The sequence below is a fragment of the Heterodontus francisci genome, chromosome 16 (genome assembly GCF_036365525.1).
Source record: "Heterodontus francisci isolate sHetFra1 chromosome 16, sHetFra1.hap1, whole genome shotgun sequence".
NCBI classification, from domain to species: Eukaryota; Metazoa; Chordata; class Chondrichthyes; order Heterodontiformes; family Heterodontidae; genus Heterodontus; species Heterodontus francisci.
The window spans coordinates 31,396,218-31,410,485 of NC_090386.1; the positions used below are offsets into that span (position 1 = coordinate 31,396,218).

At 42.9% G+C, this 14,268-nt stretch overlaps 1 protein-coding gene across 3 annotated transcripts in view; it reads left to right on the forward strand.

Annotated features, from left to right (window-relative positions):
• Positions 1-11,776, forward strand: part of LOC137378046 (enhancer of filamentation 1-like) — a 183,133-nt gene extending 171,357 nt beyond the window's left edge. For all 3 annotated transcript variants that reach the window (XM_068048101.1, XM_068048100.1, XM_068048098.1), the window contains exons 6-7: positions 1,205-1,303; positions 4,472-11,776. In XM_068048101.1, coding sequence (XP_067904202.1) covers positions 1,205-1,303; positions 4,472-4,912 — 540 coding nt within the window. In that variant the 3' untranslated portion in view covers positions 4,913-11,776. The remainder of the gene's footprint in view (positions 1-1,204; positions 1,304-4,471) is intronic.
• The last annotated feature ends 2,492 nt before the right edge of the window (positions 11,777-14,268 follow it).

A 14,268-nucleotide genomic window follows, 5' to 3' on the forward strand; every position in this document is an offset into this window, starting at 1 on the left:
AACACTGGACTGTCTGATAGTGTGGGAAATATTTAAACACTAGACTGTCTGATATTATGGGGAATATTTAAACACTGGACTGTCTGATACTATGGGGAATACTTAAACACTGGACTGTCTGATGGTGTTGGCCAGCAGTGCCCAGTCTTCTCTTAGGTTTATGCTGCGAAGCCTCGCTAGTTGATACTAATGGGTCTTGGTGTTTCGATTAAGGATTTATCCAGGCACCAGCCTTTCCAAAGCTACAGTCCCTTGCAGTTCAAAAAACAAATATGAGATATAAAGACAATTAGGACTGAGCTGGTGTACCTTGTGGCTGCAGTGAGCACATCCCTTGTGGGGATGATACCGGGGCATCATTTACACTGGATCCATCTACTGATGTAAGGAGTACAATTGATTTTGGGTACTAGCCACTCACAATAGACTTGCTTATACACAAGTTGTATTTTGGAATACACTTGAGATGTCACCTTTGTGTGAAATCAACTAACTAAAAATGTTCATCCAGGAGAATTACTCGCAGTTGCAAGGCTGGAGGAGCAATGGACACACACAAAGAGGCCAGAGTAAGATGGCTACTTCACCCTAATCAGAATGGGAGAGTGTGCACTTCTTTTGGGCGGTAGCTAAAGTATAGTTTTTTTTATTCATATCCATTTTCAGGACATGAGTTTGTTGCCCATCCCTAATTGCCCTTGAGAAGGTGGTGGTGGTGAGCCACCTTCTTGAACCACTGTAGTCCATGTGGTGGCAGTACTACCACAGTGACATTAGGGAGGGAGTTCCAGGATATTGACCCGGCAACAGTGAAGGAACGGTGATATATTTCCAAGTCAGGATGGTGTGTGATTTGGAGGTGGTGGTGTTCCCATGCATCTGTTACCCTTGTCCTCCTGAGTAGTAGAGATGGCGGGTTTGGGAAGTGCTGTCAAAGAAGTAGCACGTGGACATGTGCTGACTTGAGAAGTAATGTTCCTGAAAGCAGCTTTTGCAAATGCAGCTGCCCACTTAGCCAACCTAAAAATGATTGCAGACTGTCCCAGTTGTGATGCAGCCAGGCCTGCCTGTTGAAAGGTGCTCCTGAGCAGGCCGCAGGCTGTATCAGGAGCTGGTGCTGGCAGGTGAGAGGCCTTGACCAAAGGGCTCTCCCAGTGGGTCTCTTCTGGCATAGGTAACATTCTCCACTGGTGTTTCCCTGCAGAGGAAAGAGGAATTCGAAAGACAGGAGAAGGAAAAGGAGAGTGTCAAGCAGAAAGAAAAAGAGAGCTTCAAGCAGAAAAAGCTCCTCCTAGAACGGCAGGTACCTGCTTTGATGTTACTGGAATTGCGTAAAGCATATTTTATTTGTGCTGTTATTGATTTTGAAAACTTCTTGAGTAATGCATCAAAGGTTTGTTTATTAAAATATTTTATGACCACACTTGGCAATGGGACTTTATTTCCCTTTTGTTTCAGTAATACAAGGCTCACCCAAAGGACATTCATGGTGGACATTCATTGTCAGATCTGTCCAGACCACTATCAGGTTTTGCTCTCCTCTGTCCAAACTGCGAACTACTTCAGGAATCCTCCTGGAATGCAGGATGCAGGTTCCTCTTCTCCACAACCTGTTAAACCCCTCTCCCCTGTCTGCTTCACGCTCACCTTCAGCAAGTGTGAGGAGTTCATGGATTTCTTTGACATGAAGATTGAAACCATCTGTTAAACTGCTTCTGCCATTTCCCTCCCTTTCGTTAGTGCTAGGCCAAACTTCCCCTAAGATTTCCCCATACCACAGCCCTGAACTGACATGTCTCTCTTGTTTCCATACATAGCATTATGTAGTATTTATAGCACAGAAACAGGCCATTCATCCCAATAGGTCCATGTCAGCTCTGTGTGAGTTTCATCCCACCCTTCTTCATCCAACCCCAGCAACATACCCTTCTATACCTTTCTCCCTCATGTGTGTATCTATGCTATTCACCTCAACCACTGCATGCCGCAGCGCGTTTCACATTCTAAACACCCTTTGTGTAAAGAAGTTTCTTCTGAATTCCTGATTGGATTTATTAGTGCCTATCTTAATTTGGTGGACCCTGGTTCTGGTCTTGCCCGTAAGTGAAACCATCTTCTCTACATCTACCCTATCAATCTCTATCATAATCTTAAAGACCTGTATGAGGACACCCCACTTTTTCTAGAAAAAAAAGCCCAAGCCAGTTCAATTTTTCCAAATAGATATAACTTCTCAGTTCTGGTGTCATTCCAGTAAACCTTCTTTGCACCTTCTCCAGTGCCACTATATCCTTCTTACAATATGGACACCGGACTGTGCACAGTACAAGTTTAACATCGATGTTAACAACCTCTATGCATTTCAATTCTTTTGCTCCAGAAATGAACTTTATTTGCTTTTTTTAATGGTCTTATTTACCTGTTTCACTATGTTTAGTGATCTGTGTATCTGTCCCCCCAGATCCCTCTGCTCCTCTATGCTATTTAGACACTTATTTTCCAATGAGTATGTGACCTCCTTATTCTTCCTACCAAAATATATCACCTCACACTCAGCTTTATTGCCATTTATTTGCCAATTACACACCCATCCTTACCTTAGTGGCTCCCTATCTTATTAATTGTTAATTGTGTGACTGTCAAATGCTTCAAATTTCTTTTGATATTCATTGATAATTTAATTTCATAGTTCCTCTTTGCCTTCATAATTCTTTTCGGCTGTGTTTGCTGTAAATGCAACCACTAGGTGGCGCAGTACTAGCACATGCGCAAATGCAGCCTCTTCCACTGAAAAGTCACTGTCTGCGATGTTCAGGCAGCTGCCAGGATTAAAGATGGCGCCGCTCAATTTGTCACAGAAAAACAACTTCTACCTGAAAATCCCCTGAAAGGTTGCCGTCTCCATCCCACCCCCAACAGTCCCCTGCTCCCTCCTGCCATTGCTTCATTTTTATCATTTCTTGGATGTCTCCTGCTCAACTGTTGTGATTTTTTTTGACAAAGACAGAACTCTGGTATGATACTGCTCCTTGCTTCCCCCCCGCCAACCCCGCTCTCCAGCCGCTCGCTCCCCACTTCCCCCCACCCTCCCACCAACCGCTAACGCCAGGCCATGCCACTTCCCTCTTCTTGGCCACTCACTCCCAAGTTCGATCGTTCCCCACCGTGCTACCTGAAGAAGCAAGGCGGACCATGAGGGGAACGGGAAGACGTAGGAGTGAATGGCCGAGAGGAGGAAAGTGGCGCGGCCTCGAGCTTGCAGCTGGAGAGCTGGGTGGTAGTGAGGGGCCGGAGGGGAGCGGGAGGCAGGAGCGGGGAACAATCAGTCCTGGCAAGACATAGGCTGTGCATGTGCAGCATCTCACTGAAGGCAGGAGACCGTTTGCTCATGTGCGCAGCTTGGAGCACTCTGATGACGTCAGCGGGCCACTACGTTGTCAGGAGTCACTTTGTTTTCTTTCTTCATTAGTGGGGCAGAATTTTCCATTTTGGGTTGGAACCTCGACAACGGGGTCAAATGGGGGTCCTGACCCCCACACCCTGTTGGGAGCAGTAACCTGACATTGATTTTGGCTTTTAGCGGTCAGAGGGTGTGCTCACCATCCAATTAAAGGCTGCCGAGACTGGAGGGCCAATAGGAGGCCCTCCAGCAATGCCTTCACAAAGAAAGAGAGAGGGTGCCTCACAATGGAGGTACCCTCTGAAGAGAAAGTAGAAAAATTTAATTTAGCAAAGACCACAGCTGGCAGACCTGGCTGCAATCGCAGAGGGGTAAACCCTCCACTGGACAGCCAGTGACCGCAGCCGTGGCCTGATAGCCATAATGGGTGTGGGGTGAGGGGGGCCCCGAGTGGGATGAAACATGGCCCCACCCTAATCCCAGCTGCAAGGCTGCCTTGTTGAACTGGTCGTGTTTCGGCTGCTGTGTGGGGCCTGCCTGCAGGCTGGAAAATTCCTGCCTACCTGCCTCAATTCCCAGCCCCATCAGCCTCTGAAAATCCTGCCCACGGTGTTTCTTTATTGACTGGTTGCACTTTTGCCTGAGTCAGAAGGTTGTAGGTTCAAGTCCCAATCCAGAGACGGAACAGAAAATGTAGGCTGTAACTGCCTGTGTAGTACTGAGGGAGTGCTGCACTCCTGGAGGTGCTGTCTTTTGGATGAGATGTTAAACGGAGGCCCCATTTGTTTTCTCAAGTGGATGCAAAAGATCCCATGGTGCTATTCATGGAGGAGCAGTGGAGTTCTCCCTGGTGTCCTGGCAAATATTTATCACTTCACCAACATCACAAAAACAGATTATTTAGTCACTTATTTCATTGCTGTTTGTGGGATCTTGCTGTGTGCAAATTGGCTGCCATATTTCATACATTACAACAGAGTGTACACTTAAAAAGTACTTTGTTGGCTGCAAAGTGCTTTGGCATGTCCTGAGGTGGTCTTCCTTTCTTAACTCTATTTCACCCTTGTACAGATGACAGAAGCAAAGATTCGAAAACCAGGTGACAGCAGTGTTAAAGTAAATCCGAACGAGATCAAGCCCCCAACCTCCGGCTCCGAAGAATGCAAAATGTACTTCAACTCCCTGCATAAGGCCATCGTATCGTTCACTGATAATGCCAATGGAAACCAGTCCTCAGACATTTTGATCAAACACAGCAAAGTGGTGATAATGATGGGACAGAAACTGGTGGACGTGCTGTGCCGGGAGACAGGGCAGAAGAATGTTCACAAAGTGGTGCTGAGACGAAGTAACCAGTTTTGCGGACAAATGAAAAAGTTTGCCGTGGCAACCAAGAATGCTGTGCTACAGCCAAACCCAATTGCCTTGCAAGAGATGAAGGACCAGGTGGCAGAACTATCTCAGCAGGCCGAACAGCTCAGACTCCTACTAGAACAGGCCACTGCTTTATAGGGGAGCTGAAAACTGATCAAAAGGGAGACTTTATTTCTTCCCTCAGCTAAAATTCACTTAAAAAATCTTTGCCGTGATCTAGGTAATTCATTTTATTTCTTGCCATTTGATTCCTGCCAGGTTTTAATTTGAGAAGATGTGGTAAGGTCAACTCGGGTCAAGGTGTAAGAACATGGCTGCCCCTTTTATCCAGTATCAAGTTGACCTCCGAGAGAAGTTGAAAGTTGGGTTTCCAACCAATTAGCACTTTGGTTCTGTGTAGTGGTGTTTAAGTTATCACATTCTTCATATTAGCCTAATAATAAAACAGCCAGCATTTATTAAAGGGGATGGATATTATATAAGAGGTACTTATTGCTGCAGCATCTCCTTTATACATCATTCATCTGGTTTATCACAAATCTGTAACATTAGAAATCAGATTGTTCCTCCTTCTCCCGCCAACAATGTCTTAGTTTGAACTGTTCTATGTTATTAACGTTAGCTAAGATACCATTATCAAAGTTTAAGATCATTGTTATATTCAGCAAGCAAACTGCAGCCTCAGTGCTTCGGCCACAGAAGTCTGTCTACACCAGTTGCCTAATTGATGCCAATTCTTAAGGGAATATCTTTAAATTATAGCTACAAACTGGTATAAAATATAGAGTAGGGGTTTTCAACTGGGGTTCCACGGTCTCCAAGGGATCAGTGAGAAGGTTTCAAGGGGTCTGCCAAAAGTAACCAGAGAATGTGTAGAAAAAAATTGACGTGATAATAGACCAATTGGACAAGTGGCAGAGGAAATGCCTTGTCAATCGGGGGATTCTGTCCAATAAGAATGAATCAGAGCCGGGGTCTCTCTGTGTTTGCACAGGCTTTAGTAGAAGTATGGTAAGAGAGTGAAAAAAAGTAAGTCAGCCTGTATGTGGGGCGGTGGCAGTTGGTGTTTGGAGGCAGTGTGCAGAGGCAGATCCTAGAGCGAGGGAGAGGCTAGGGTAAGGAGATAAAATGTTGAGTCTTGACCAGTGAATAGCACTGAGAATCGGTACCAGAGAGGCCATGACTTAAGCTTCATTTCTTGTTTCCCCAGTGACAATTATGTGCGTCAAATCAGTTGGCAAAATTCTCCGTTTGACCACGCTTTCGTCATGCTTCTGATTTCTTCTTAGTTCTACACTGTACGTGTAATTTCACTCTTTCCACCTCCTCTTATTTAGTTACTATCTGATGTACCGTTGGGAATTAGAATTGTGACCTGTACCATATTTAAACAGTATATGCAGTTTTTAAAAATGCTTGCTTAAGGTACAAAGAACTTGCAAATTGGAAGGAAAATTATATGAGATGTCTCTGGTCAGTCAGAGTGTGGAGAAAAGACAGAATCTCAATCCAACAGCAGCCAGGTTGTAAGTAAAAAATAAATGTATATGCTTAATTGGGCACCACAGCCTCACAGCTCTAGCAACCCAGGTTCAGTTCTGGGTACTGCCTGTGCGGAGTTTGCAAGTTCTCCCTGTGACCGTGTGGGTTTTCGCCGGGTACTCTGGTTTCCTCCCACAGCCAAAGACTTGCAGGTTGACAGGTAAATTAGCCATTGTAAATTGCCCCTAGTGTAGGTAGGAGAATGGTGGGGATGTAGTAGGGAATATGGGATTAATGTAGGATTAGTATAAATGGGTGGTCAGCACAGACTCAGTGGGCCGAAGGGCTTGTTTCAGTACTGTATCTCTAAAATAAAAACTAATTTTTATACAGAGAAACTCTTACCTTGTGCTAGATAATCGGGAGGGGGCCTCAGTACCAAAAAATTGAGAAACTCTGATATAAAACAAAGGAATATTTAAGAATATTCATGTCATTATGTCACTACACCCTCCAGAAAATGCAACATCTCAGATAGAGGAGGGGCAGATCTGAGAAGACCTCGGCTGATAGCTGCAGTTTTTATTGGTCTGTACAACCATGGTAGCCCAGTACTTCTGTCTTTTTTGGAGTGTTCTCCTCTTTAAGAGCTAAGTTTTCCCTTTCTGCACTGGGGCTGAAAAAAAATGTGTTTGGTACAGGGCCGGGTGCAAAATAACATTTGGTTGAGGTGGATATTCTTCTCTCCACTGCGATGTGCCACAGAAAGTAGGTGGGCCAACAACAACCAGCGCTTGGAAAGGTACATAGATACACTCACATTAATGGCCTATGAACAGATGATACCGTTACCAAGGCTGTGGCGCTTTCCCCTAACAATGACCATCTGCACCAGTTCTTCCATGTGCAGCACCTGTGATGAGCACAAGGTTGGATCAGTGAGTGCTCAGATTGTCTCAGTCAGGGTGTAATTTGTTTTGGGTGGTGGAAGAAAATGGACGATTGTGAATCGGGCAGAATGTAAAGTGGGCTGTTGATTCGCTGTCACATGCTTTGTACTACCTCCTAAGACAAATTTCATCCCTATTGTGTTTTAGAATTTACAACTTTTCTGCTCATTGCACAGAAGCTGAGTTCAATCTGTTCACAGTAGATTCTATGTGTATTTTGTCCCTTGCATTAGTGAGCAGAGAATCCTGAGCTCAGTGCTTCACATCACATGCCTGCATTTAATGGTTTCCAGGTTAAAATAGATACTTACCAAAACAAATGGTCATTTCCTATGACTACGTACTGGTTTCTGTTTGATATAAATCAGATCAAGGCAAGGTTCTGATTAGTCTGGATCCAGGCTGGACTGAATGACTGAGGCTTAGTTCCAGTCAAGTCACTCACTGCCCATCAGAGTAAGCCCAGAAAACCATGGGTAATGAACAGAAAATACCATTAATCATTTGGTAGTACTAAACTTGAGTATTGCTGAAAATAGAGACATTTTGTCGAAGCTTTTCTTGCACGTTGTCCTGATGAGTACAAGATGAAAAGCTTCAACAAAATGTCACTATTTTCAGCAATCCTCAAGAAAATACAATGTTAGCTGTTGATGCCTTAGCAAACCTTGGGGGAGAATAGAAATGAAAGAAAGCAATCAAGTTCATGCTCCGAATCGCGATCCAGTGACCTTGGCTGGAAAGTATCCGCGTGTGTATATAGGGTGAAAACAGAATCAGCTCAGCTGTGATGCACATCACTGTTGAATATCCTGCTGACACTCCCTATATAGGTTCCCAAAAGAATAGGCACTTGGGAACTACACCATCATCATGATCCCACTTCTCAGGAAAGAGGGGGACTGGGAAGGAAAACTAACAAAACTTGTAAAACATGACTAGTGACCATTCATGTACTTAGTACCCAATTATTCCCATCTCATTCATCATTACCTAATCATCCAATCAGATGATTACATTAAGATAGGAGCTACATGCAGCTCACTTTCTGTTGATTTTCCAGGTGCTCTTGTTTTTAACCTCCATTCTGACTGAAATCTCCTAAATAACATTGGAGGGTAGATCCCGATTAGTGGGGTGAAGGCCTTCAAATTGAAGACAGATTGCAAAATCCTGTTTAAAATAAAAAATAAGTCTACTGCATAAAAATCCAAGGAATGAGATTTCAAGAGGGAAGAAAGAATTTCATTAAATGATTCCTGTAAATATTGTACATAGAAGTACTGAATATAGGATTAATGATTAATGGCATTATATTTACTTTGAGAATTTGCTATAAAACAAACTTTAGCGTTGAAATAGGAGTTTTTATAGAAGATGCTTTTAATGAACTGATTTTTGAAAAGATCATCCATGTTCCTATTTTTAAAATTACAGTGAAGGTCTCAGCCCCAGGGAATCTCCTTACTAAAAGGTGAGGAACACTGACATTCCTTAGTGTTTCTGGCCATTTGTTTTTGAATGCTTAATTTTGAACATTGATGATAACATTAAGAAATTGAGTAAGGAGCAGATTCTGAGCTGGACAGCTGCATCAGCACAGTGTATGGTGAGAGGTGAGTCCTGTAGGACTGGTGCTTAAATGGAGATCCATTACCTTTGTGTGCCATGGTCCTCCTTATGTAGGTGCTCCAGCCAGTGCTCTGTGCTACTGATATTAAACCAGCTCCCTTGTACTGTGGTGCTCAGTAACACCTCCCAGCCAGAACCCTCCATTACGGGCTGGATCTCTACTCATGTAAATCTGCCTCCGCACTTAGTAGGGTTCAGTAATTCCACCATTAATCCACCCCGGGTTACTGACTGTACCTCAGCTAATATTGGTGCCAAAATATCAACGAGGCTTCTGGCTCCAGCTGTCATTTACATGTAAATGTATAGCAACTTCAAGCAAGGAACAGATGCGCAGTCAAATGCGAACACTCAAAAGTTGCTGTCTGAGTTATGCTCCTCCAGTCTAAGCAAAAATTGCATTTTGCTGCCGGCCTCACCACTAAAATGGCGTAGTGTTGTTGTATTTGCACAATAGATATGAACTAAACCCACAGCAGACTATTAGGGCTGGTAATTATAAGCATAAGTAGCTTTATAATGGCATGTAAATTGTTAATTACTGTCAATCAAACCCTATGGTACGAAATTAACTATTGCAAGTGTGGAGTCTCATTCCTTCAGATGTTGAATTTTCAGGGCGATTTTAAAAATGTCAAATTTTAAATTTGACATCTCTTCTTACTTTGCCTTTTTATCTCTTTCTCTTATTCCAGTCTTTCTTTCCTTTAGTTTCTGTAACTGATGACACTGAATTCCGCCCCCCCCCCCCCTTTAATTCACCCTCCTTCTTAGTCCTTCCTGTGTTTATTTCCCAATCCTTAAATCTTACTTGTTAAGAAAATACATTGTTTGTCCCATTGTTCACCAAGGTCTCAGATCCCCCATTTCACTTGCTACGCTGTTATCAGCACGTCAGCAACTTTGTGAACAAATTTCTTTTTGAGTTAAAAGGTGCAGTGTCAAGTCTAACTAATGGCAGATGCTGTTAGATGCCCTGCCACATCAACATCTAGCCCAGTAACTCCATTTCGCAGCCAGCGCCCTATGTTACTGCCTGTAGCACAACTGATGTAAAACCAGCTCCCTCATATGATGGGGCTCAGTAATCTCTCCCCCAGCACCCTGTGTTACCAACAACAATTTGCATTTATATGGTACCTTCAATATAGTAAAACATACCAAGGCATTTTACAGGAGTGATTATCAAACAAAATTTGACACCGAATCACATAAGGTGATATTAGAACAGGTGACCAAAAGCTTGGTCTAAGAGGTAGGTTTTAAGGAGCATGTTAAAGGAGAGGTCGAGAGGTTTAGGGAGGGAATTCCACAGCTAAGGGCCTAGACAGCTGAGGGCATGGCCTCAATGGCGCAGCAAAGAAAATCAGAACTGCACGAGAGGCCAGTATTGCAGGAGCACAGAGATCTTGTAGGGTTGTAGGGCTGGTGGACATTGCAGAGATAGGGAGGGGCAATGTCATAGAAGGATTTGAAAAGAAGGATGAGAATTTTAAAATCAAGGCATTGTAGGACCAGGAGCCAACGAAGGTTAATGAGCAGAAGGGTGACTATTACTACTGGTGTAAATCCATCTCCTTCACACCGTGGGGCTCAGTAACCTCTCCCCCAGCATCCTGTCTTATTGGTAGATCTTTACTGATATAGATCCAACTCTGTCAGCTGCCATTGTTAATACTTTCAGTCTTCACTGTTGAACCAAAAATATTTTCTGGTCAGAAATAATTTTTAAAATGCTTATATTAAATAACATGTTGCAACCACTTAAGTTGTGCAGGGATTTTGATGGTGATACTTGCAGTATCATTATAATTTTTTTTAAAAACTGTTTTTATATTTGTGCAGCTTTTAAACCCTTAGCTGAGGTTTGTTAATATCCCAAAGTTGGTGTATAATGCATCACCTTACAGTTTACAGTCACTTCATAGATCCATATTTGTCTCCAAAAAAAATCTTGACTTTAGTGATGATGAGACCGCCCACTGACAGGGACAGATTCCTTCCAAAGGGGTTGTAGCAGTGAGGCTATCTTTATATGGGATCTTCCCTGAATATAAAGTGTGGAACAGAGCCATACAGACCAAGAAGCTCCAGGTTTGCTTTCTGGTTGGTGTTGTTGATCTCAATATGCTCTGCGATAGGAAAGGGGCAGGATTGAACTGTGTGATGCCCCTCACAATCAAACAGCCTGCTGGCACTCTATGTCTGGACTCACACATGCAAAATGGCCATGTAGGTTATAGGGAGGCATTTGGTGACCATGCAATTGTACCCAATTAGGAGAGAGGAGAGTTCTGGAGAAATTTCAAAGGAGACAAATAGAAGGAAGAAAGACTTGCATTTATATAGTGCCTTTCATGAGCTCAGGATATTCTAATGTGCTTCACAGCCAATCAAGAACTGCTGAAGTGTAGTCACTGTTGTAATGTAGGAAACATGGCAGCCAATTTGCAAGGTTCCGAAACCACAATGAGATAAATGACCAGATATTCTATTTTAAGTTTGGTTAGCCAGCACACTGGAAGATATTTCTACTCTTCAAATAGTGCTGTGGGTTCTTGATTTTTACATCCCATCCAATCAGCAGCACCTCCAACAGTGCAGGACTGGAGTATAAGCCTACATTTTGCACTCAATTTTCTGGACTGAGGCTTGAACTCACCATCTTCTAACTCAGAGGCAACAGAGCTACGAGTGAGCCAAGGCCGACACCTGAGAAGGCCATTGGTTCTGGCAACACCACTTGAACAAATTAAAGTATGTGCTTGATTGATGCTTGTTGTAGAAACCCTTCAACCTTGCTGTACAATGACTTTCAGATCTAAAATTCATAATTGTTTTGTACCTCTTATCTATGCAGTTGTTATTCTGGTGAATAATCACATTATGCTCGAAGAGATGGTGTTGTTTTGTCTGTTTTTATGATCATCATTGTGTTTTTGTACATTTCCAATAAAATATTGTTGGCAGTTTATGTGTCTTTCAATTTGGGAACAACTCATTTATTTAATGTCTTAACAGAAGCAAAAATTTCTAAATGACAATAGAGTTTGAGAGGGAAAATAAGGGGAGATGGTTTAGGGTGCTGGCAAAGGGATAGGTTTTAAAGAGGCTTTTGAAAGGGGAGGGAAAGAAGTGGGGTTTCGGGAGAGTGTGCAGCACGATGACTGAAAGCTGTTGGTTAAACAGGAATGCAGACCAAAGCTGAAGAACTTCCACAGGAACCAAGGCTGCACAGGAGGAGCTGAGAAGCCACGCAGAATGTTGTAGTCAAGAACGAGGATTTTGAAATCATTGCACTGAGAAATAGGCAATAGAGGATGTCCTGGAGTAGCTTTAAAGAATTTGATGTGAATACCCTATTCTTTTTGGTGAATATCTTAAGTATTCATTTTGTATTTTGACTACTTTCTTAACCTTTAGTATTCAAACATCTCTCAAACGACTCTATTAGCGTTCTAACACTGGAAGAATTTTTCATTGTGTTTGGCTTCTTTCGCTATTCTCATCTCCATGGCCTATTTTTATGTCCATTGTCTCTTTTCAACTGATTCTGTACATCCCCATAGTTCTCGCACAGATTCACTCCTCCGTTTTCTCTTTTAAGTTTCCTATTTATCCAGAATGTTTAGAATGTGGAACTTGTTACCACTAGGAGTAATTGAGGTGAAGAGCAAAGATGCATTTAAGGGGAAGCTAGATAAGCACATGAGGGTGAAAGGAGTAGAAATATATGCAGAGTTAGATGAAGAGGAGTGGGGTGAGGCTCATATGGAACATAAACAGCAGCATAGAGCAGTAGGGTTTCTGTGCTGCAATTTTTCTGTAATTCTATATTCTACTTTTTTCTCACTTGCATTTTTCTTGCACTATTCAGTTAGCACCAGGTATACCTAAAAATGTAGTGTCAATCTGGTGAAGCTACAGCAAGGACTACCATGCATACTAAACACCATAAGCAGCATGCCACAAACAGAGCTAAGTAATCATACAAACCAATCGATAAGATCAAACTAGCTTGGTCCTGCCACATTCAGTTGTGAATGGTGGCGGACAATTAAACAACTTACCAGAGGAGGCAGCTCCAAAAACATCCCCATCCTCAATGATGGGGAGCCCAGCATGTCAGTGCTGAAACATTTGCAACCATCTACAACCATAAGTTCCAAGTGGATGATCCATTTCGATCTCCTCCTGAGGTCCCTACCATTATAAATGCCAGTCTTTAGCCAATTCAACTCACTCCACACGATATCAAGAACCAGCTGAAGGCGCTGGATACAGCAAAAGCTATGGGTCCTGACAACATTCTGGCTGTAGTGCTGAAGCCTTGTGCTCCAGAACTAGCTGCGCCTTCAGCCAAACTGTTCCGGTACAGCTGCAACACTGGCATCTACCCAAAAATATGGAAAATTGCCCAGGCATGTCCTGTTCAGAAAAAGCAGGACAAATCCAATCTGGCCAATTAATGCCCCATCAGCTCTCAATCATCAGCAAAGCAGTGCAAGGTGTTGCAAACAGAGCTATCAAGTGGTACATACTCAGGAACAATCTGCTGACCAATGCTCAGATCAGGTTCCGCTGGGGCCACTTGGCTCCAGACTTCATTACAGTCTTGGTCCAAACATGGACAGAACAGCTGAATTCAAGAGGTCAGGGGAGAGTGACTGCCTTTGACATCAAGGCAGCATTTACCAAATATGGCATTAAGGAGCCCTAATCAAATTGAAGTCATTGAGAATCAGGTTGGAGTCATACCTAGCATAAAGTAAGCTGGTTGTGGTTGCTGGAGTTCCTCATGGTAGTGTCCTCGGACTGCAGCAGTTCAAGGAGGCAGCTCACCACCACTTTCTCAAGGACAATTAAAAAAAGTCACAAGAAAAAAAAAACATTTCTACACTCTGCCTGTATTACCATTTTACCAACAATGCACAAAGGTTAAAGTTCACATCATCACACTATTCTAATGTGAGCATTGAAATTACACATCAATGTTTATTAAACGTGTCTATTACTCATTTTTATTTACTAATCAGAAATGCAATTAACCACATCTGGATTACCAATTAGTCACACGTATCTAGGAGTGAACATGTAATGTATTTCTGTTTTTCTTAGCCCATATCAGTGCAGATTTCTGGATCAATTTGAATCAGGTTATGGGCACTTACATCCAAAGGTTCCACTGCCATTAAAGTATAAATGAAGCTCTGATAACTTGGCAGAACCAGGTCAGGTTCATAACCCATTGGGACAAAAAGCAATCTTGCATTATGTTGACTGTGATTCAGCTTCGCCACAAACATTTGAACAACCCTGCTAGTCTTCGATTGATCTAAGCGACTCACGATAATTGCTACCTTTTTTTTAATACAGCACTGAAACAGGCCCTTTGGCTCACCGAGTCTGTGCTGACCAACAACCACCCAC